The 25,335-nt window shown below is 40.8% G+C and overlaps 1 protein-coding gene across 1 annotated transcript in view; it reads right to left on the reverse strand.

Moving 5' to 3' along the window:
* Positions 1-25,335, reverse strand: part of tmem145 (transmembrane protein 145) — a 64,407-nt gene that overhangs the window by 10,988 nt on the left and 28,084 nt on the right. The window contains exons 6-10 of the mRNA XM_072460213.1: positions 15,637-15,721; positions 14,472-14,543; positions 10,538-10,606; positions 2,611-2,691; positions 2,287-2,365 (exon numbers count right to left, since the gene is read on the reverse strand). Of these exons, the coding sequence (XP_072316314.1) occupies positions 2,287-2,365; positions 2,611-2,691; positions 10,538-10,606; positions 14,472-14,543; positions 15,637-15,721 (386 nt within the window). The remainder of the gene's footprint in view (positions 1-2,286; positions 2,366-2,610; positions 2,692-10,537; positions 10,607-14,471; positions 14,544-15,636; positions 15,722-25,335) is intronic.

Raw genomic sequence — 25,335 nt, forward strand, 5'->3', positions numbered from 1 at the left:
GGGGGGTGGACTTCAGGGTAGTAATAAAGAAAGTACCGTATTTTCCGGACTATAAGTCGCACCTTTTTTCATAGTTTTGGGCAAGGTGCGACTTTTACTCCAGAGCGGTATATGTGATATTATTCGTTATTTTCACACTGGCAACCGCATGTCACATGTTGATTATTTTCACACTGACAACCACAAGAGGGCGCTCTAGGCTCTAGGAGCTGTTTAGAAGTGACACAGAGGAAGAAGAATTCAATGGATTTAGTGATTTGGGGTAATACTGATGCTTTGGTAAACTTGTTAGCATGTTCTTTATGCTATAGTTATCTGAATAACTGTTAATATGTTACGTTAACATACCAGACACTTACCACAGTTCTTTACAGTTCCTTGTCTGTGCGTCATGTAGCTGAAGGTGTTACGTTAGCATACGTACACCTATTCACCATGTTCTCTAATCTGTTATTATTTTAAGTTGCATTTCAAAATTAAATATCTGTTGTTCCTGGTCTTGGATTTAATACATTTCCCCAAAAATGCGACTTCACTCCATATATCCTCCTTATACTCCAGTCCGGAAAATACAGTACTTTTGTTTTGTGTTAAAAATCACATTGTATTGTTTGAGAAATTGTGGTATTGATACCGGTATCAAGCTTTTCCTTCACTTTCAAAATTGAGTTTGAAATGTCAGTATAGTTACAACACCAGCTTAGTTTCCCCGTTGTTTCTGAGAACAGTTTGAAGGAAGGAGAGCCAGTGACCATCAGACGGTCAGGGCAGTGGTCCAGTCAGGCGGAGGACAAGTACATGCTGATGATCCAGAATCAGACAGCTTTCATAAATCATCTACTGTGTGGCCTATTCTGAATAAACCTCAGCTAAACCTTGCCCAAAAGCAGGGAGATCACAAAAGCCTGTGAGTTAGTAGTGCAGAGAGACATCGAAAAATCTAATTCTACAAACTAAATAAATCAAACACAAAACAAATCAGGATTCTGATTTCAAAATATTTCAACTTGAGTAGATCTTTGTTTTTTTACAGTATGGTTTTCACACCAATAAACCAGCAGATCATCGCTGCCACTGCTCAGGGTGACATTTTGATTGACGCCCAACATCGTCACATGGTGAGATAGTGTTACGGAGATGACAGCGGGAGACTGACTGAGACGAGCCGGGGGTAAACAGACCCGCGTGATAAGACAGCCAGCCTTTAACCACAATGCAGATGAAAATGTAAGCCATGTGATTAAGAGCCGAGTTAAAACGAGATAAGAAACACCAAGGATTCATGATTGCCCTCCTTTTGTTGATGGTCAAGCGATGGTTGATGGTTTATACTGTACATAAGAACACAAGAGCAGTGCTTTTGAAAGATGGTCTCACCCAGTTGTGAAGCTATGATCATTTGGCAGTGTTTAGTCTTTTAGCAAATCAAATATGAAAACATGTTCACTTGCTGTCGAAAAATATCAACTGGCTGCATAATGATATTTACTTGTGTCTGATTAAAAAGTTAGAATTTGGAAATAGGAAATGTTTTGTGTAAGTTGCATTCGGATTTAAAAAAGAGCATTAGTACACAGCATTACACAACTACTTCCATAATATGAGACTAAACTACTAATATTCAAGAATATGTGAGACTTGTTTTTAACTTATTCTACTTCTAGTGATGTCACGACTACTGCTATTTCTGCTACTATTACTACTACCCACTACCACTACCACTACCACTACTACGTAAAGTCAGTTTTTGAAAATTCATCTCCTTTGTTTTTGTTTTATGAAATGCCAGTGTTGAATGTAATAAATCTATACTTTACATCAGAAAAAGAAAATATCAATATTGCACAGAGAAGTTGGTATTCCTTCTCAAACAGTTCTCAGATCAGATGTTTGGAGGTACAAATGTTCACTTTATTGTTGTGAAAACACTATTTCAACTTGGTAAAATAAAGACAAAAAATGTAATAAAATAAAATACATTGTATATATATTTTTTATTTTATTTTAATTATTTTAAATTATTTTTTGGATGTTTTTTTTGTCTGTGCAGCACTAAACTGTTCTGCTGTTTGGAATTGGATGATGCGTCTGTCATTTGTCACATTTCAGAAAATAATCTCATACCCACATAACATATTATCTTCTGCACACGTCAATGGCAAGCATGAAGTCAAATGTAAGTTATAAAAATGCACGGATTTTAAAATAGAAAGGATCAATCTTCAAGGATCAAACTTATTACTAATACTCATGATGTGCTAATACATATAGCTTTAGCGACTTTACCTGGTGACAGTGAACCCTTTGCCCAGCAGGATCAGCATGAGGAGGAAGAGCAGGAAACTGACAGAGAAAAGTAATTTCCCTGGAGACCGACAAAAGATAATCAAAAAGAAAAAGAGAAGAATTAGAACCACCGTTTTTCAGAATCTGTAATATCATAACGGGTAAGATAAAAAAAAAAAAGGTCATTGCTCACACAAATTCATGCATGGGCTGTCAAAGTGGCTATTACTTTCCCCCATCCATCATTCATCGCATTTTGGCATTGAGTGATTATTGCAGGCATGTCAGTCGGTCGGTGGGTCGGTGATACGCGGGGAAACTTACCGAGCAATTTGAGGCTGCCGTTGCCAACTCCATCACGTCCGTACAGGCCCCAGTAGACACAGTGGAACAGCAGGCTGAGCACTGGCGAAGCAGGAGAAAAGAGAGGAGCACCGAAGGGAGAAATGAGGGAGAAAGAGGGAAAGGGTGACAGTCAAAAGGTGGACGAAGATTGGAAAGGGTGAGGTTTGGTAAGACAAAAGGGAGATTTTGTTAAAACAGGCAGGAATTAAGCAACAAATGCACTCATAATTCTAGTATTTGTTGGGTTTTGAATAAGCACATTTGAGAACGTGCGCAAATGATGAACTTAAAACCGACGCACTGGATTTTCACACCGCAAAACTAAGAAGGTTTTTATGCTGTGTAACTTGTCCTAGCTCTCACAGACCCTTAGTCACGTCATTAATATTCACAAGCATTATTTTTGGCAGGTGAACAGCTTTAAAACTGATTTTTTTCAGACAACAAAGTGAAGCTGCAGCGGGCCACCGAAGCACAGCCAATCAGAGCGCTGTTTTCAGCTCTTACTTCTTAAGAGTTAGTTTTTGTCTCAGAGTGGTGCTTTGATACGCTTTGCTGAAAAACACAGATTTAGTTATTTCAGCCTAAATGCTTCTGGCCACAATTCTTATGGAATCATTGTAGTATTCCTTGAGAAATTGTGGGTGCTACTACTAACTTCACACCTTAATTCTAGGTATTCTCAATTGTTGTCTAACAAAGGTGTTTGCACAATTGTATGTCATTTCTTTCATCTTTTGTCTTTTTGTCTTCCAGCATAATAGCCATCGTAATTCATCCATCCATCGTCTTCCACTTATCCGGGGCCGGGTCGCGGGGGCAGCAGTCAAAGCAGGGACTTCCTCTCCCCAGACACTTCTTCCAACTCCTCCGGGGGGATCCCGAGGCGTTCCCAGGCCAGCCGAGAGACATAGTCCCTCCAGCGTGTCATGGGTTTCCACGGAATATAATAATGATATAATAATAATAATATATTGCCATCGTAATTATAAAATCCAGAGTCTCCTGCTTCTCCTTACAACTCTGGGATTTAGGATTAAATAAATCTTTCTGCAAAAATGTATATATAGCAGTGGCGTATGGTCTGGGCAATCAAGGTAAGCAGTGATTGACTGACAAAATCTCAAATCACGGCGTCACAACTATATTTAAATTAATCTAAGATATATCCAAATAAGTCAGTTTTCCCCTCACTTCTGCTACTGAAGCCTGGCTGAAGACACAGACAAAAGTGTCTTTTAGTGGCCTCAACAGGCCGCTAAGTAGTACTGCAGGGGAAGCTTGGTTCTTCTTTTCAGTCTGTGGCCATGTTCATGCTCCGCCCTCTAACATGAGCTTTTAGAACCAGAGAAGACAGCAGCTTCTTTTAGATGTCTGCACATGCGCCCTGAGGACCACACAACCTCAAAACCATGGATCTATGCTCAAACCACGCTGAAAAAAACGGTGGGAATTTTGCAGGTTCTGCCTTAACGGAGCATGTGCAGGAGGAGAAGCGAAGCAACAGCAACGCCAAGTTTCAGCAGACTTAAAAACTATCTTGTAGAGACAAGTCTTCTAAGGCTCTGTTCACGTTTCTAATTATTGATTGATTGATTAGACGTTAGTTAGAAATACAGGCAGTCATTTAACAACATGGAGCGCCAATTTATGTAATGAATTGATCGGTGAAGTGAGACTATTTACTCCATTCAGCAGGTTTTACAGGGATAGGATTATAGCGTAAGACAGATATTTGCCTTCCACATATCAGCTCTTCTTGTGTACAAGTCTCTCCATGGCCTATGATCAAAGTACATTTCGGACATGTTAGTGCCATATGAACCATCTCTGACTCTGAGGACCTCAGGGACCGGCCTCCTGCTGGTGCCAGAGTCAGGACTAAACATGGACCGGCCTCCTGCTGGTGCCAGAGTCAGGACTAAACATGGACCGGCCTCCTGCTGGTGCCAGAGTCAGGACTAAACATGGACCGGCCTCCTGCTGGTGCCAGAGTCAGGACTAAACATGGACAGGCCTCCTGCTGGTGCCCAGAGTCAGGACTAAACATGGACCGGCCTCCTGCTGGTGCCAGAGTCAGGACTAAACATGGACCGGCCTCCTGCTGGTGCCCAGAGTCAGGACTAAACATGGACAGGCCTCCTGCTGGTGCCAGAGTCAGGACTAAACATGGACCGGCCTCCTGCTGGTGCCAGAGTCAGGACTAAACATGGACCAGCTTCCTGCTGGTGCCCAGAGTCAGGACTAAACATGGACCGGCCTCCTGCTGGTGCCAGAGTCAGGACTAAACATGGACCGGCCTCCTGCTGGTGCCAGAGTCAGGACTAAACATGGACCGGCCTCCTGCTGGTGCCAGAGTCAGGACTAAACATGGACCGGCCTCCTGCTGGTGCCAGAGTCAGGACTAAACATGGGCCGGCCTCCTGCTGGTGCCAGAGTCAGGACTAAACATGGACCGGCCTCCTGCTGGTGCCAGAGTCAGGACTAAACATGGACCGGCCTCCTGCTGGTGCCAGAGTCAGGACTAAACATGGACCGGCCTCCTGCTGGTGCCAGAGTCGGGACTAAACATGGGCCGGCCTCCTGCTGGTGCCAGAGTCGGGACTAAACATGGACCGGCCTCCTGCTGGTGCCAGAGTCGGGACTAAACATGGACCGGCCTCCTGCTGGTGCCAGAGTCAGGACTAAACATGGACCGGCCTCCTGCTGGTGCCAGAGTCAGGACTAAACATGGACCGGCCTCCTGCTGGTGCCAGAGTCAGGACTAAACATGGACCGACCTCCTGCTGGTGCCAGAGTCAGGACTAAACATGGACCGGCCTCCTGCTGGTGCCAGAGTCAGGACTAAACATGGACCGGCCTCCTGCTGGTGCCAGAGTCAGGACTAAACATGGACCGGCCTCCTGCTGGTGCCAGAGTCGGGACTAAACATGGACCGGCCTCCTGCTGGTGCCAGAGTCGGGACTAAACATGGGCCGGCCTCCTGCTGGTGCCAGAGTCAGGACTAAACATGGACCGGCCTCCTGCTGGTGCCAGAGTCAGGACTAAACATGGACCGGCCTCCTGCTGGTGCCAGAGTCAGGACTAAACATGGACCGGCCTCCTGCTGGTGCCAGAGTCAGGACTAAACATGGGCCGGCCTCCTGCTGGTGCCAGAGTCAGGACTAAACATGGACCGGCCTCCTGCTGGTGCCAGAGTCAGGACTAAACATGGACCGGCCTCCTGCTGGTGCCAGAGTCAGGACTAAACATGGACCGGCCTCCTGCTGGTGCCAGAGTCGGGACTAAACATGGACCGGCCTCCTGCTGGTGCCAGAGTCGGGACTAAACATGGACCGGCCTCCTGCTGGTGCCAGAGTCGGGACTAAACATGGGCCGGCCTCCTGCTGGTGCCAGAGTCGGGACTAAACATGGGCCGGCCTCCTGCTGGTGCCAGAGTCGGGACTAAACATGGACCGGCCCCCTGCTGGTGCCAGAGTCGGGACTAAACATGGACCGGCCTCCTGCTGGTGCCAGAGTCAGGACTAAACATGGACCGGCCTCCTGCTGGTGCCAGAGTCAGGACTAAACATGGACCGGCCTCCTGCTGGTGCCAGAGTCGGGACTAAACATGGGCCGGCCTCCTGCTGGTGCCAGAGTCAGGACTAAACATGGACCGGCCTCCTGCTGGTGCCCAGAGTCAGGACTAAACATGGACCGGCCTCCTGCTGGTGACCAGAGTCAGGACTAAACATGGACCGGCCTCCTGCTGGTGCCAGAGTCAGGACTAAACATGGACCGGCCTCCTGCTGGTGCCAGAGTCAGGACTAAACATGGGCCGGCCTCCTGCTGGTGCCAGAGTCAGGACTAAACATGGACCGGCCTCCTGCTGGTGCCAGAGTCAGGACTAAACATGGACCGGCCTCCTGCTGGTGCCAGAGTCAGGACTAAACATGGACCGGCCTCCTGCTGGTGCCAGAGTCAGGACTAAACATGGACCGGCCTCCTGCTGGTGCCAGAGTCGGGACTAAACATGGACCGGCCTCCTGCTGGTGCCAGAGTCGGGACTAAACATGGGCCGGCCTCCTGCTGGTGCCAGAGTCGGGACTAAACATGGGCCGGCCTCCTGCTGGTGCCAGAGTCAGGACTAAACATGGACCGGCCTCCTGCTGGTGCCAGAGTCAGGACTAAACATGGACCGGCCTCCTGCTGGTGCCAGAGTCAGGACTAAACATGGACCGACCTCCTGCTGGTGCCAGAGTCAGGACTAAACATGGACCGGCCTCCTGCTGGTGCCAGAGTCAGGACTAAACATGGACCGACCTCCTGCTGGTGCCAGAGTCAGGACTAAACATGGGGAATCTGTGTTTCAGTTTTATGCAGCTAAAATCTTCCTGAAGATGTGAGACAGGTTCTACTCTGACAATGTTCAAATCTAAGCTTGAAACAGTTTTGTTTAGCTGTGAATACGACTGAAAGGATTTTCTTTGTACTCTTTATGTCTTAAACTGTTTTTCCTGTCTGTGATTTTAATACATTTTCTTGCCGTTGTGTGAAGCACTTTGAATTACCTTGTGTATGAATTTTGCTCTACAGAAAACTTGCCTTGCCACTGCAAATGTTATCCACTAAGTCTGCTTGCCCACTCATAAAAGTCACTGCATGCTACGGTTAAAAACATACAACCATATTGTATAACAGAAAAAAATACTTTTACAGTTGAATTCTGTTCTGCACTGGAGACCGAACTTCTGAACAGCCCAATTAGTCAAATAACATCTTTCCAAATTAAGTTCACTTTTCTAAACATAAGCAATTAATTTAAAGATTGTTTAGTCTCACTGGGGAAGAGCTGCTGTTGACTATTTTCACAAACTTTACAGCATATCAAATCAATAGAGCACAAACTAGCCATGTAAAAAAAATCTAAGTTTTATAAATATTGGGTGGAGACACTTTTTTGAATGTCACAATTATCATACCATGATTTATAATATGATACTACTACAAACAAATACTAATATTCTTAATTAACACTACAATAGATTACAAAACCTGTATCATGAGATCAGTTGGAAATTTGGAATCTTTTAGTTTTGATAGTTACTGTAATCTAAAGATGATTATCATATATCTTGATTATCTTTAGATATTGATAATTATAAAACACTTTACTGTGGAAATCATAATTCATGAAAACCCTTGGTTTTGGTTCAAAATGTGATAATGTCATAATTCAAAACAGAATCTATGTTTAGAATGCATAATCCAAACCAAATTTACTAGTCAAATTGAAGATAAAAATGGACAATTGGGACTGCGTTTTTATAGGGCCCAATGTGTTTCAGCGGCACACAAATCACTTAGGTCAAGACTGAAAGGAACTGTTACGTACAGCTACAACAATATTTTGCACAAATTGAATTTCTACTCAGGTAACATCTATATAATCTACTAGTTTGTGTGTTGTTTACTTGACGAAGCATGAATGCTAAGAAGCTATGTTTTGAACTCCTGCTTAGCCTTAATATCAGCAATGACTCACGCAAGGTCACACGTTTCTATTCAAGGTTGTTTAGTACTAGATGGAACGGGAATGCTAAGACACCAGCATATACGTGTCTCTTTATCCAACATGCATCAAGATAACTTTAATGTTATTTGTTTTCTTTGACAAAACTAATGCTTCTCTGAATAGTAAACCTGATGAGGAAGATTGTATGCATGATTCTCATTCAACACAAAGCTGCTTGTCTTTTTGCATGTCTTGGAACTTATTCTACTACTTAGTGTTGTAACAATACTAACCACCCATTGATAAAAAAAAAAAAAAAAAAAACATTTTCCACACAAAATAATCATGTTTTCTTCATGTTACAAATGGTCTTATACTAGTTCTAATAAAGCTCAAGCTAATTCTCTCTTGAAAAATCATGTTCTATAAAAACCTTGTAAACCATGTAAAGTAGTGTATAGAAAAACATTAAGAGAGGTCAAATAAAATATTGTTAAATGCTTGGCTAGGACCTTTGTGCTTTGAAAGTCATTAATTAGAGACTTTTAAATCGATAACAACAACAGGCAGCAGGTAGAGTTTTCCACTTCCAGTTTATTTTCTGTTCAGTTCAGAACGTCGTGGACTGAGATTGACCTTTTATAAAGACATGTCTCCGGAAGGAACTTACTGCTGGCGTTTTCTGGACTGATGCTCATATCTTCAGCAGATAAAGTTGGAGCTTGTTAGGATGTAAAAGAAGGCTTGGAACTCGATTGGAAAGATATTTAGAAAGGAGACAGCCAGGCGATGGGAGGCAGAGCTAGATAAGGGCTGGAGAGAAGGGAGGAGAGGGGGGAAAATGCGTATAGATCGAATGAGAAAAGGGCTGTTTGTCGGTAACAGCATGCTCCGGTGAACACTGCTGCGTGGTTCTGCTGTTGGCGATGGTTTCTATTGAGAGGCTAATAAGGCGATGATATCTGCAGACCCGAAGAGGGGATTAAGGTATGAGATTCTACATCGGTGTGAGCAGTCGCGGTGATGGCCCATCAGAGAGCCTGCATGTTTTTATAACATTCATTTCACACGGTGTAAGCCTGTTGAGCAGGGATGGAACTCAAAATCTGGACTTAAATAATGGTTCTCATGATTATGAAGTACTACAGCATGGCTATTTTATGTTTTACTTAAGTTACATTCATCTAGAAATAGAAGTCTCCAAAACAAAAAACGCAAAATAACAAGATTAAATCAAATCTTAGACTCAAACATGTTTTATAATGTGGTGGTTTACTCCTCAGACACTACTATTCAATGTTCAATATTACTCAATATTTCAACATATCCAAGTATATATTAAGTTGAAATGAATACAATATATATATATATATATATATATATATATATATATATATATATATATATATATATATATATATATATATATATATATATATATATATATATATATATATATATTAAAGGGCTGCAAGGGCTGATAATTGTATCTAGACCAGTGGTTCTCAAACTGTTGTACGTGTACAAAATCACTGGTGCTTCAGGTGATTCCTCTGCAGTGAAAAAAAATGCTGAACATAAAGATACTCTGCATTTTTGTTTTCTTTTGAGTTTGGCCTGGTTTAAAAGCTAGTAAAGCAGTTCTGTAGTCCTTTTAGACCTGTCTTTCAGCCATAATTTAGACCTAGAACAGTCGTGTTTTAGACCCAGTTTAGATCTGGTCTCTGAGGGCCAAATATTTTATTAGGTGGTACTTGGTGGGAAAAGTTTGAAGACAACTGGTATAGACTCTAAAACACGTACATTTTTTAAAATATAAATTATATGGAATTGTTTAAATCAAAACAAAAAGAATAAACTATTTCATATTTTAATTAATAATAGACTTCATTTGTAAATCTTCACTATCTAGAAAGCTTTGAGTCGGCCACATTTCACGCTTTATTTGATTAAAAATGTGTCTCTAAATCTCGATGGACAATGTAAATAATAATTTGACTAGTTGACTAATCAAAACATAATTGCTGACTAGTGGGCTATTAAAATAATAATTAGTGACAGCCCGAGCCAATTACTTTAAGTAACTGTCTCAAAAAAAACAGGCCAATTAGAGTTGAAACTAAATCATAAAAGGCAAACCTTTTACATTATAATAAATAAAAAATTAAGACCCTTAGCACATTTCTTTTCTTCCGTTATTGATATTGTGTTAACCAATATTGCAATATTATTATATATCAGTACATATTGTGCATCCCTACTTCCATAAAGTCTGTATTTTGCATTTGGAGCAAATGAGGATTGTCGTTTTCTACTTGAACGTTTCCAAGGCAAAGTTCATTTTCATTCATAATATAGTTATTGAATATGCATATGGTAAAGCTTGTGTGCACAGCAGATAGACACACTTACCTTCCACACCTGCTGCTGTCATAAACATTTTGTAGGTTGTATGAAGAAGCTGTCTCCCCTTCAGATTGTCTGTGGGGAGAAGAAAAGACGAAATCAGAATGAGATGGAGGTGATGGAGGTGCACTCCGCTGTGTGCTGCTGGGGATTGAGATGAAAAGAACAGAGATATGGGAGCAGATGGTGGAGGAGAGCGAGCGAGTGAGCAGGAGAACAAGGAGAACCGGTAATGGGTAAATACAAGGGAAGAGGCCATTAATATGCATCCATCTAATGCATCCTCCACTCCTGTGTCTGTGGAGAAATGTTTTTAATGTGCCTTTAAGCAGATTGTTTTTATGGCCAGAACACTGTGGGGAATGGCAGAGGCGCGAGGGGGATTTATGGAGGGAGAAAGGGTCATAAATGCACCCACACTAACAAAGTTAGTCTGTTTAAGAATCGCAGTGCCCACCATCACTGCCACAGAGCAACTCACATTGTTCAAAAGATGTCACAATCAAATGTCTAAAGTAGTTAATCAAATTATACAAGATGCAGATATTTGTTCATTTTGTTGTTATGTGAATTATTATAATACTTTGTCATTTGATTCAAGATTAGTGAATTTATTTTCGTTGTCAAGAGTGTCAATCAATCAATCAATCAACCAACCAATCAATCAAACAAACAAACAATCATCAGCCAATCAGAATATACAAGGTCCAGGATATGTCATTATTTATCTTAATTGTGATGGTTGTGTAAAATTATAGTCATGGAGAGTATAGCAAATCAAGAAAACTATATATTTTTTAAATGTATCCATTGTGTAAAAAATGTCCCTACCTAAAACAGACCAAGCACAATACAACAAACAATACAAATACACTTTAACAACTTATTGTATGTAAGTACTCTCACTAACAATGATAGAAAAATACAATTAGGCTATATACGTTTTTGATAATAATTTTAGAATCTATATTTTTGGACACTAATGCATGCAGCGCCTTCATTTCCTTTTTATTCTTGACACCTGTCTCATTATAGTATCCAGACTTTTACAACCAGCAGGATGCGAAATAGACGGGGGCCCGGGGCCCGTAAGCAGTCAAATCTCCGGCGGGCCCGCGGTTTGAATTAGGAGGGGGCCCGCCGTGCCCCTGTATCTAAATGGCCATAATTGGGGGCATTTTCATCACTAAAGTTTTGTTTAATTTTCATCGCTTAAGTTTCTTTTTGATAGACATGCCCACTTCGCAGTCTTCTCGCTTCTCATTGGTCGAGCGGTGTCCGTGATCTAACTTCGATGAAAGTGGGCATCTGATTGGCCGCTGCGTTCGGGTGTACTCGGAAATCCCCGGTCTAAGTTTGCGGCAAAAGTGAAGACTGACTAGCGGACTGAGTAAAGTTGATTACAACAAAAACTGTATGTCGATGTGGAAGTACCTTGAAGGGGGAAAACCCCCACCACCTAAAAGACAAAAAGTTACAGAAGAAAAGAAGAAGAAAAAAAATGATTATGAGAAGACTGAAAGGGGCCCGAAGGGGCTCCAGTCACCCGCGACCCCGAAAGGGAACAAGCGGTAGAAAATGGATGGATGGATGGATGGATGAAAGGGACAGACAATATGGACTCTGAGCAGGAGGACTGTGGCTTCTGCTAAATCCCCCATCCCCAACCGCATCCTCCAAGGGCCCCGCCCCCTTTGGAGTTGTTAGCATCGGGGCAATGCATGTTAGTAGTTTATTTTGTAGGCTGTGATTTTATATATTCCAGAAGATCTCCTTGTGTCAAATGCTATAAACAGTATTTATTTTGTATCTTAAGAAACATTATTATATTGAATTAAACAGTATTAAAGATCATGATCTCTGGTTTATAGGAATTCAGTATTTGTGCTCTTCATATCAAATAACAGATAAAAGTACTTTAAATTGTTTTACATGCTAATAACGAGGTTTAAAACAACAAATGTATCTTGTTTTTGTGACACGGCGATGCCGCGCGCGCTTGTGGGCCCCTGAAATTGCTTGGCCCCCTAACTTTTTTAGGTAGGGGGCCCGGCCCCTAACTTTGAAAATCTATTTCTCAGCCTGACCAGACAACTGAACTGTCTGTGTTGTGAATGTACACTAACTAATGTCTATTTGTATTGATGATGATTAACTGCTAGTCTTTACGAGCACCTCTATGTGTTACGTGTTATTGCATGAACCCATATGAACCCTATAGTTGGTCAAATACACACAGCAGCACACTGCAGTTGATGTAACAGGCAGTTTACACAGGTAAACTGCTCCAAATACTTGCCAAACCCGCTCTGAATCAAGTGTAAACGAAGAGTTAGTGTGGTTGGAATACTGGTCTGCAATAAAGAAGATTCATCCCATACCTTTCTGCAAGGCACTGGAGTGTTATTTTAAGCCTATAGTATCTCCTTTACAGTCAAAGTCCAAAGAGGCATTTGCAGCTCATTAGGCACTGCTTTCCCTCACATTGAAGCTGCCATTTAAACAGGAACCATACCGGGCCCTTATTGGAAAGCAACAGGCTAGTTTTTCAAAAGCGTTCCTCAGCTCAAAGAGATAAACAGCAAATTGCATTATATAGCAAGTGAATGCTCATGATACACAGGGAAATGCTAAATGTTGGAGAAATTGTGGTTGCCAAGAGGGACACCATTATTATCATGTGTTCTGGGACTGTCCTGATGCAGAAAAATATTGGACAGAAATAAACAAAGCCTCAAAACTCTTGCCATGGACAAAATTAATGGATATCTTTGGAACATACTTCTGACAGCAGGAAAAAGACCAACCCAAAAAAATGGATGACACAAACAACAATGAAGGCCTGGCCCGACATACAGAAAATGAAAAAAAAGATATATATATATATACATATTGACATAAAAAAATACCTGGAGTGGCATTTAGCGTCATTCGCACTAGTCTGAGGAATCCTGGTTAGAAAATCCTCTCCTCTCTATCAGTCAAAAATAGGGCTCTACAGCTCCATGATTACAGACAATTCTTCGATAACTGACGTGCTCTGACTTGGCTATAAGAATTTTCTCTGCTGTTTTAAGTCTATTAATCATTACCAGACTCACTCTGTGCTTTTCTGTCATCTTATCATGATCAGTACAACTGCGTGCTGAGACCAGGAAATAATCCATCTTAAACTGTTGCGTGGTGGTGCCCTCTACTGATTACACAGTTGCTGGAAGCAGAGATCCCAATGAAATTTTGTTTGTAATAAATATTTTCTTTAATCGTTCTAAAAAATAAGATGAGACTAAAGGTACTCAAGAGAATGTTAAAAAGCCCAATACCAATAGAAATAATTAGAGTTGCTCCAATCAAGATATTTGAGGCCAATCACCGATCATCTGAAATTTTCATCGGCCAATACCTATGACTTTAACATTTAACTTTTTTTTTTTAATATACATAATAGATTATTAGAAAATGTTGGACCTAATTTATCTAGTTTACAGGAACAACAGAGTTTCCTTAGCAATTTTAGGCACTTATGTGGTTCTGCCACATATTCTTTTTACTATTGTCACAACTGGAATTTTCCATTATAAAGTGAGCCAATCCATTTTTTTTTTTAAATACAAGTAAGAAAATGCTTGGTCTTAATAATACAGTTTCTGTGTAGACTAGTTGCGTAATTTAGATTTGATTACTCACTCTGCTGAGCTGTGACCTTCATATGATAAACACACCCTCTTCAGTAACCTTGCAGCTGCTCCTCCGGCATCCATTCAGGCGTTTAAACCATAACATGAAACCAAACTCTGATCTTGGAAGAAAATAAGTGCATGTTCTATCTTTTACTACTTTTAAAATAGACACAAAAATGTACTTTGAGTGCATCAAAAGGATGTGTTAAAAAGAAGAGCGGGTACATTAGGGAGTTAATGCAGGCTTTTAACATACTCACAGGCGAAGTAGCAAGAGAGAAGGAACACCATGGAGAAGATGACCAAGAAGGTGATGTCCGTCTCCAAGATCCCTGAGGTAAAAAGAACAAAAGTCAGGCTGCAAATGGTTGTTACTAATAATATACGGTATTTTTTACAAAAGAGAATATTTTAAAATGTATTTCAACAAATGTTCTTGTTATAATGGGCTTAATTCCCCACATCCCCAGAGTAATATTATTTAGGACTTAGTCTGGGACAAACCTTGGCTGGACTCCTCACAGTATTTATTGTTATAATACTGTATTAGAACATGTACCGGTATGCGCATTATTAATACACATTTTTATTCAATAGGATGGCATGGCAAGTGCAATGAGAGGTTTATGAGATTATGAATAGACTTTTACTTTTAGAAATAGAATAAAATATTCTAAATGTTTTTATCTATTAGAATATGGTCTAAATCACTGGTTCTCAAACCATGGTACGTGTGCCACACAAGTTTGTTTGGGGCGTGGACTCCTCAGCAGTTCTATCCATATTTTTCTACTCCTTTTGGTTAGTCCTTGTTTATAGCTTTGGTAGCTATGGTGCAGTCATATTATAGACCAATGTAGCACTAGTTTGGACCTGGCACAGTCCACGAGAACCACGGGTCTAAATATTTCATAGAATTTATGCTAATGTTAATTCATTACTTACTATACATGTATATACAGAAGTGGACTATTATAAAAAATAATACAAATCTGTTGAAATGATTGAGTATTATTTTTGTTTTGTCACCAGGATAATAAACCTAACTACCTTAACTGTTAGCCTGCCTGTTTACTTAACTGGTGTCTTTGTCTCTCTTATTATCACAAAACTCCTGTGTTCATTCCACACATGAATCTCACAGCTTTAGATACTAAAAGTAACAGTAAAGGTGGTATGTCTCACTGAAGTCATAGGAATATTTGATTTGTAAAGCACCTTGGCTCTCCTCCTCCGCCTCCTCCTCCTCCTCCTCACGCCTCTGTGTGAGTTCATCTATCATCATTATCTTCTTCAGACGTCTTTTCATTATTGTCATTTGTTCAGTTCACTGTGCTTTATTGGCCGTGCTAAGAGGTGCTGGTTCGTGCCGTCAGCCGCTCCTTCTGCAATCTCTCTCTCTGTTTCCCTTTTAATTGCTCTCACCGAACTCATCCGCAGAGAAGTGCTTGGTCCAGAATGACTTCCCATTGGTCAAGTTCATCTCATACTCCAGCTGCAGTCCGTCTCCCTGACAAGAGAAGAGAAACGGGACATGACTTGTTATTTGACCTTATACGTTGCAAATTTAAATAACAGCTTCAGCCTATGTTATCAACTTTTGATAACATAGGCTCCCCACTATGGACACATAATGAGAAAAAACAGTAATGAAAATGTCCAAAATGTAAACATACTAATATAGAAAAGTCAAATCCATGTAAGTTAGAGAGTAATCATTTTTGTGGAGGGTTACTGGATTAAAGGTCAGTAGGCAATCTGCACAAACCCCAGAATTTCATTAGAACAAGTTATTGGCTTTTGGAAACAATACCGTCACGCTCATAATTATTATGCTGACATTTATTATGGTGGAAGAAAGAGAATATGTCCCTTAGCAACACACATTTCTGATGTAATATTTTGGCACAGCGGGGCTACCCAACAACAGTACGGTACAACACAATAGTTAATAATTGACAATAACAATGCTCAAATTAAATATTGTTTTGTGTCACCATTGAAAGTTGTAGAGTAACAATGTACAGTAGTAATAATGCAGAAGAATTGTACAATTCAATTTAGAGGAGGTGATTATCTACAAATGTGTCAAGGTGTTTTGGTTTGTGTGTGGGCAAAACATTCTGGTCTAACAACACACTGTTGGTCTAACAAGAATACAGGAGAAACGACTTGTAATAGTTGTATTCTTCACAAAAAAATGTTGGTCTGAGGGTTCAGTAAAAAGAAGCAGAGAAGCATTTGATGCTTAGCAAACAAACAAGTCCAAATCATAAAACACCTGCTGATAACACAAGAGTTTCTTGATGGCACAAGACTTTTCGGTAACTTTTTAGTTACTTTTGACATGGATAGATATGTATATAAAAAAAATGTCATGGAATTCTGTGGCAACATTTTACTAAAACAAATGTATGTAAAACCGCAGAGTAGAATAGGTAATGGCATGGAAGAAAGATGCATCTCTTTTACATATGTGTCAGAATATCATAAAAGTGAAATATTACAAAGTGCTGTTAGTCTTGTCTAAACTCAATTACGTGCCCGTCTCTGCAGCATAAAGCATCCTCCCTGTCCACAGCTCACAGTATCATGTGGCTCCTCTGCATCAGTATTCACCCCAGCGTGCTGCGCTGTGGAGCGGCCACACTTTCTTTGCATGCTACAAGGGTTTTAACGCACAAATTGTTTCCTAGCAGCTCCAAACACAACCCAGATCTATGAAGCCTTTTTCTTCCTCAAAAGAAGAGCAGAGAGAAAAACAGTGCCATCTCTACAGGGAGGTGTGCTGTGTTAGCATAGCGCCAGCTGTAATTGTGTCATATAGTGAACTGGTTTCCCAGTAGCGCATCAGGATCCCTCAGGTAGAGCAGCTGAGGAGAAAATAAAATAATCCCAGACCGCTCAGCCGTAGTGCGCTGCCAATACGAGGATGACCCACATTATCACAAAGGCCGGGTAGATAGATGGATAGATGGGTTGTCATAGCAACACTTTTGAGTCAAAGTATTCGTCCAGTCAATTATTTACAACAGACAGATTCTTTTACACTTTTATGTGACTGCATAATACATTTTGTTGGAATAGAAAAACAATAACTCAAGAAGGTATCATCAGTATGTCCACATGCATGGAGCGTGCTTTTTGTCTCATTTTGGGCTCATTAAACCCTTTTTGTTCCGGTCGGAAAGTCAAAGACACATACAGGCGGGTCCAGTAATTTAGTATAACAGCGAAAACTTTGTAGTTATGATACAAAATAAAAGTTTCTACATGCAATCACATTTTGGCAACAGATCAAAACAAGCTTGTCCATAGCAAAAGGATGGACCAGAATTTGGTTCTAAATAAAACATGAGTAAGTGAGTAAAACCAGATGTCTAAGCTCACTGTATACATGCAGTAGGGCAGCAGGATTTTAGAAAAGAATGGATTTTTGTGACAAGAATTGCAATTAGTTATGCAATGTATGTTTAAAAAGTAGGATTCTGGTCAAAATCCACATTGTAAACAACAATCCCATACATTTCAGAACATGTTTGTCGAGCTATAAATCACAGGTACATCAAGTTTTTTTCCTTTTTTATAAAAGCACATGATATTTTGTTCTTTGCAGAGGGCATTCTATTATCTGAAGAATTTTTCTCTTTGCGATTTGACAATTGTGCCAACTAAAATTAGTAGTTGATGTGATGGAGTTCTTCGAGCAAGTTAGTACATTTCCAATCACACTAACATTGGTTGTTATAGGGAAAATGCTATTCGTATAAATTTACAATAGTAATTATATCTTAACATATTCAGCCCTTGTGAGTTATGTTAGAAAAACTTCCATATTATGTATTCAGGTCTGTTTTTAAAGTTTGATACACAAATCCATGCAACAAAACTAAAAACTAACCCTTACGCATCACACTCATGCACTAAGCCACCAGATCATGTAAATGTCTGCCTGTTCCTTTGACAAACGGGCGTACAGTGCGGCACGGTGGTGTAGGTGAGCGCATCCGCCGAGATCGAGATCACTGGTGGGGGGCCGCGGCGCTCTGACAATCACACCAAAGCCAGCTCATTTCACACACGCCTGTTCAAAGTCAATGGGGTTTGTGCCTGTTGCCGTGAAACGAGGGAAAAGTGCAGCGTGGAGAGAGAAAGAGAGCGAGAGAGAGAAAGAGAAAGAAAGAAAGAAAGGGAGAGAGAGAAAATACTTTGATTTCATTTGGCAGCCAGAGACTTCATCTTACACCCTCCATCAAAAAAGGTTGAGGAGCATGGAGCGTGCGACTGCCACAAAATCAATACGGGCACAAAAGGCAAAGAGACGGAGTTAAGGAAAGCGATAGGCCTGAAGTTTTAAAAACAGGTGAGTGTATGAAGAAAGAGGAGATAGCAGCACAGGAGTAGGGGTGCTGGTCCGTGGTGTACAGTATAAACGTCCAATAACGGAGATGTTCTGCAAAGATACGTAAAGCGGTAAAGGCAACATCTTGACCAACACCTGATAACTGCACTTAAACAGAACTCAGAGGTGACAGAGTGCTGGAGCTTAATCTTAAAAGGTTCAGGTTTTAGTTGCCTGAATTCCTTTTAAAACAGTGCAGAACGTTTATCCTAAAGTGAGGATTTGCAAATTATAGATAGACAAGCTTTTTGGTAAATAGAAACACAGACAAACATGGAGGAGAGGTTAGCATGGTTCAGGGTTTAAATCACACATTTCGGTTGCTCTGGAGACTTAAGGATGCCACAATTTCAAATTTTAGTGTCACAATTATTGTGAGAAGCAACATCACTATTTTATAATATTCATGATTATTTATACCATGACCAAAGAACAATAAAATACTTAATTTGTTCTCATTCAAATAGTCTAATACGGCACAATTCCTCATGTCTGTGACCAGCTTTTTGTGAATGATTAGTTCAATAATGCACTTGCTCAAGTAGGGATGCCATGAATATTTGGTTAATCAATAATCATGATTATTCAGGCAATTTTAGAAGAGAAGTTAGGTCATTTCATTTAAATCTATTGACCTTATTCCAGCCCATACACTTTTCCCTCTTTTCCCACGTGATCGGCACTTTGTAATCTCATTTCCGGTCCAGAGGGAAAAATCTTGCAGCTAAAAAAGTGCTATGAAGTTGATTGATTTGTGTAAAATATTTAATGTTCATGTGACCAACAAGTCAACAATGCTCCAATTACCTGGGCGGCCCAAAAATGTCTTTTTCGTCTGTGTAGAACTTATTTTCTCTTGAGGTCGTGTTAACTAATACAACCGGAAGAAAGATTATGTCGTATGGCAGCGCCTGGAATAAGGTGAAAAAGTACCGTATATGTATGGCTGTTTATGTCACATTAACTTAACTTAATATTTCATAAAGCTAGTCACATAATAGAAATGAATAATGAATGTATTAATTAACCTTTATCTAATCAGATAAGAGACCTTGTTTTCAAAGGTGCCCTCGACACTTTTGAAAATCTATTAGACAATCTATCAAATCTATTAGAAAAGTATTTTACTGTTGTTTGATCATATCAGCAATCGTAAATAATTGTTAAATTATTATCTTTCTTAACTCTAAAATGTGATATCGTGACATCCCCATTTACAAGTAAGGCTGCAATATATCAGAATTTAATCAAAATCATCTTATAATGTATAAATCCTGCAAACCCTGGTGAGTAGACTTCTACAAACTTCTGCTAATCTTTACATTTTCTCTCAAATGTCGATGCCTCTAGAGGTGGCATGTAAAATGTGAACTTAATTACTATACTATACCAAATCTAATCACAATTTCAACGCTTGTCAGTAAAATCGCAATAAGATAAACCCAGTTACAAGGCCAAGCTCCAGAGATTAAACAGAAAACACATGTAAGGTTAGAAGTTCTAACGCTTAAAACTTGATAAAAGCTTCTGGAAATGTAATGATATTTTAATCCACAATAAAAAATGATTGAATTTGTATTTCATCATCTTGAAAAGGCTGATTGTTTTTTTTTTCCTTCAAATTTACACATGTACAATTGTAATAGAAAGCAGTTAGTGGGGATTCATGATCATTCAATTAAAATCTGAACATCGATGTTACCGTTTTCAATTATTTGGCACGTTTCTCCAATGTTTTTCCCGACTCCATCTAAATCTCCTCTCCTCCGTACTGCTCTTTGGCTGCAGAGTGCCGATCCATTTATCCACACAAGCATTAGTGAGGTGGCAGCACTGATGTCGTGTGATAAATCCCAGCTTTCTCAGAGCAGTCACATTTCTTTCTGCCCCTGTTTGATGGTGGAGGGGTCGGGGTCCCTCTCAGGCCTGTCCACTTCCCCCTGAACAAACAGAATAAAGCTTTTCTCCACAGAGCTCAGGACACGACGCAGATTTCCTTCAAGAAGAGAGGACATTTGACTCTTAAATTTATCGCAGAGAAGGAGTGTTTACATTCTCTTCGCCTTAAGTGCCAGAGCGGCGGCCATAAAACAGATCTATACAGTCCCATGTGCAAATAGTTCAGACATTTTTATGAAATATTTTACAGATAAGTGCGCTGCTAATAAGGCTAATGCAAACACATATCTCTTGGAGCAGGTTGTTTGGGAATGGAGTAACTAAATGTCACTGTAGTTCGGCTAGTAATAAAAATAAAATGTTGCAAAGAGACTATTTCAACCTCAGAGAGACTCAGCCAGACAAAAAAACAAGCATTAGCAAAGATTTAATGCAAGATTAGGTTCTTTGGCGCTCAGACCCCGGCAGAAGACATGAGCGGCTTGGTGAGAGGGGTTTAAATGAGGCGTGCTGTGCTTTGATTGGCTGTGAGGAGGTGTGCAGCAAACTGAGGACGTGACCTGCCACTGCACCGATGAGGGGGCAAGGCAATAATTGAGTGATGAAGCCTCGGGTTGTCTTCCAAGCTTGATTTTTTGCGTAGGCAAAATTGATTTATGTTTTGAGTAAAAACATTCATCCATCCACTAAAAGCTACTGATATGTTGAGCTTAGAGGTAGGAGATAATATCGCGATTGCGGTTTTGGACCGCGGTGGAAGAAGTGCTCAATTTAAAGTAATAAAAGTACAGACACAGGTGGTAAAAATAGCACGCAAAAAATATACTTGGTTCCCTTTTAAAAGTGTAGTTTAAGAGTAAAATGTAAAAGTATTTCACACATATTTTGAGAACTGTTAAATGTACTATATACAGTTTCTACTTTTCAGTCCAGTTCAAAAATGTAGTGGAGTAGAAAGAACAGATACCTGCTCTCAAATCTAAGCGTCCACTGTAAAGATTACTTAAGTAAAGAACTGATACCTACCTACCTTTATTGATCATTGCATTAAAATGTACTGCAAAAAGCTCTGCATAATTGTAGCCGGGCTCCATAATACAATAACAACCCAACCATGCACAGATAGTAGCTTAGGTTTAATGATTACACTGCAGTACAACAACTCTCTGAAGACACATGAATGTTGGAGTTAACATGTGTTGAATGGAAATGATGCATCCTCTGCTCATGTACATGTTAATACTTGTATGATTCAGAAGGGACGTGTAATGTGGTGGCCAATTTCATCCGTGCACAGATTACTCTTGCTAGAGGTTGGTGTTATTGTGAATTTGTGTGGTGAATTATATTTCTGTCCCCAACAGGTTTTTGAATTGGTTTGGGTTCCTTTGGGATTTCTCCAGTTTACGAGAAGGAAGCTAGGATTACTGCGTTCCTTAATTGGCCCTGCATTTAACTGGTGCTGCAAAAATAACATATTATATATAGATTTTATATCATTGTTATTAGCATACATGAATATTAGAGTTTCAACAATTAATTGGACTGATTAATTAATTACTGATAGTCTACTACACAAACCATGCACCAGAGAAAGTAGTCAAGGAGATGGGTCATGGAGATGCCCCAGTGGCACTGGTTGAAGGATGGGTCAAAGTCAGAGGTCAAATTTACCTGAAGATCCGTGTCATGTCAATAAACTTGGTGCAGAACTTTAGCACGGTTTGGATTATTCTTTGGCTTTTGCAGATTTACCCCACGAGCTTCCCCACATGTGCACAACCTGCCCCACATGAGCACAACCTGGCCCACATGAGCACAACTTGGCCCACGTGAGCACAACCTGCCCCACGTGAGCACAGCCTGCCCCACGTGAGCACAGCCTGCCCCACGTGAGCACAGCCTGCCCCACGTGAGCACAGCCTGCCCCACGTGAGCACAGCCTGCCCCACGTGAGCACAGCCTGCCCCACGTGAGCACAGCCTGCCCCACGTGAGCACAACCTGCCCCACGTGAGCACAACTTGGCCCACGTGTGCACAACCTGCCCCACGTGTGCACAACCTGCCCCACATGTTCACAACCTGCCCCACGTGAGCACAACCTGCCCCACGTGAGCACAGCCTGCCCCACGTGAGCACAGCCTGCCCCACGTGAGCACAGCCTGCCCCACGTGAGCACAGCCTGCCCCACGTGAGCACAGCCTGCCCCACGTGAGCACAGCCTGCCCCACGTGAGCACAACCTGCCCCACGTGAGCACAACTTGGCCCACGTGTGAACAACCTGCCCCACGTGTGCACAACCTGCCCCACATGTTCACAACCTGCCCCACGTGAGCACAACCTGCCCCACGTGAGCACAACCTGCCCTAAGTGTGCACAACCTGCCCCACGTGTGCACAACCTACCCCACGTGTGCACAACCTGCCCCACGTGTGCACAACCTGCCCCACGTGTGCACAACCTGCCCCACGTGTGCACAACCTGCCCCACGTGTGCACAACCTGCCCCACGTGTGCACAACCTGCCCCACATGTGCACAACCTGTGCCATCCACATATTTTATAGTTGACCAACATAAGGATATTCTTATTCCACTGTGACAGTAAATCTTAAGCAGTTGGTCATTTTTACCCACAAATATTTTTTAAAAATCAATGTTTATCTTATTTTTCTTTCAACTTCCCTTCTCATAATCAAACTTATTATTTGTCTGTATATTGCATTATCCTTGCTGCTGATTTTCCAATTTGCCTACAATAAGAAACAAATATATTTAATTCAGTGTCATCCCAAATTAATCCAAAACAACTGCCTTCTGCATTATTAAAATAAACCGACTATTTTCTTCAGCTCCAAGTGAAATTGCACATGAATGCAATCAGCCTAGAATTAAATTTGTATGCATGTTTCTGTCTGGGGACGGAGAGTGGAAGGGTTTATGAGCTGGTGGAGATAGATTGATACTTAAAACGAGATCGTAGTGAGAATAAAGAACTACCGAGATTTCAAAGTGCTTGAGATAACTGGATATGAACGAAAGGAAAGTCTGAACAAATCTGGAAAAAACATAATTGGAGAGTGTTTTGTCACAGCTTGGTAACAACCAGAGTTGGAGTGTGTACCCATTGTGGAGTGATAGGACCTGGAAGCATGAGAGTTTTGGATAAAATGGGGGCGATTTGGCTGACGGGCATGGCGTGTGTGTATGTGCGTGTGTGTGTGTGTGTGTGTGTGTGTGTGTGCGTGTGTGTGTGTAGCAAGGAGTGAAGAGCTTTTCTACCGGAGTCCAACAACATTAGGTGCATGTCTGTCAGTGTGCACCAAACTCCCCTCCACAGGAAGCATCCGTTCTAATCATATCCTCTTCAGTGAGATGACAGCACCAAAACAGAGCGCCGAGATGCAAGAGGAGCGAGGCCGTGTGGCGAGGAAGGCAATGTTCTGGATTAGAAGTGCGTGGTGTGAAGTCATTAGCAGCTTATGCGGGAAGAAAAATATATATACATACATATATACATTTCGAAGTTAAAAAAGTCTGATCCCTATTTTGTAATCCATCTGGAATGAAGAGTAAATGTCTTGGTTGAGGTGTGCAATCTATAGAAATGTAGATAATATTATGACATGACAAATAAATAAAAAGGCACAAGGTGATATATCTGCACTTTTGTGATTCATTGTACAGACAATTTATATTTGTAAGTTTGACTATTTTTATCAAGGTATAAAAAGATATTGAGATATATTTTTACATCTCGCCACCAATATTGCTAAAAATATTTATTATTGTAGACAACATACTAGATATTATAGTACATACTTTCAAAACAACAATTTCCACATTTACAATCATTTATTGACCTTTATTTAACCAGGAAAGTCCCACTGAGAAATTGTATTTTTCCCTATTTTCCCCTTTTCTAGGGGAGTACTGGCCCCAGAGGGGAGGAGCCTATAGTACATGTTTGTAGTAGAAGGGGAAACCGGAGCACCAAGAGGAGGCGCAGATACGTAAGTAAAAGCACATGAGTGGACTATGAGAAAGGCCTCCATACCCCCCAAATAAATTGTCCACTCATGTACTTTTACCAATTCATGTCATAGGATTCATATAAAGGAATAGGTTGCACTCGATACACTCTTACTCTTAAACAATAGACTTATTTCAACACAAAATAATAGCACTTTCCTTTTCTTATACTAGTTCTGATGAAGCTCAAAATCATTTAAAAACTGTTAAGTAAAGGTGCCATTTTATCTTGTGACGTTTTTAATCAAGACTTGCTCAAATCAGTATCTAGTTTTGAAATTATAATTGCAAAAAATATATATATTGTTTACAACCCAAATTATAAAAAGTTCAGCAGCAGAAGTATTTTGATTTAGTTTGTTTTCCTCAGGCTACTGAATGCTTTGAATTATTTATTCAGTGAAGATATTCTGCTTGGTATGGTTTATGCACATTCAGATTCAACCATCAATAAAAAACTATACAGAATACCAACTAACACCACTGCTTTTGTCTGGTTTCTCCTGGATGTAAGCTCTGTACTTCATACTCTGCATTCTTTCTTATCACCTCTGTAGTGCAAACTGTAAAGAGATGCCGAGTACGCCGTGACATCTCACACGACTCGGACCATGACACTGAAACAGAAGCTGAACGGCTGGATCTCACCTGCCGTTCCTTCTAAAAGCTCACTGTAGAAACTCTGTGTCCTTGCGTTTGGAGGAGGAGAGCGTTACACAAGTTCACGGCTTCTCCTCCAGATGCCTCGGCCTAAAAGGTATCGTCATGTACAGCCCAAAGCAACGGCTCTG

Source organism: Eucyclogobius newberryi, unplaced genomic scaffold (genome assembly GCF_026437365.1).
Source record: "Eucyclogobius newberryi isolate DKJ021-1_F unplaced genomic scaffold, fEucNew1.0.hap1 SCAF_3, whole genome shotgun sequence".
In the NCBI taxonomy this organism is placed as follows: Eukaryota; Metazoa; Chordata; class Actinopteri; order Gobiiformes; family Gobiidae; genus Eucyclogobius; species Eucyclogobius newberryi.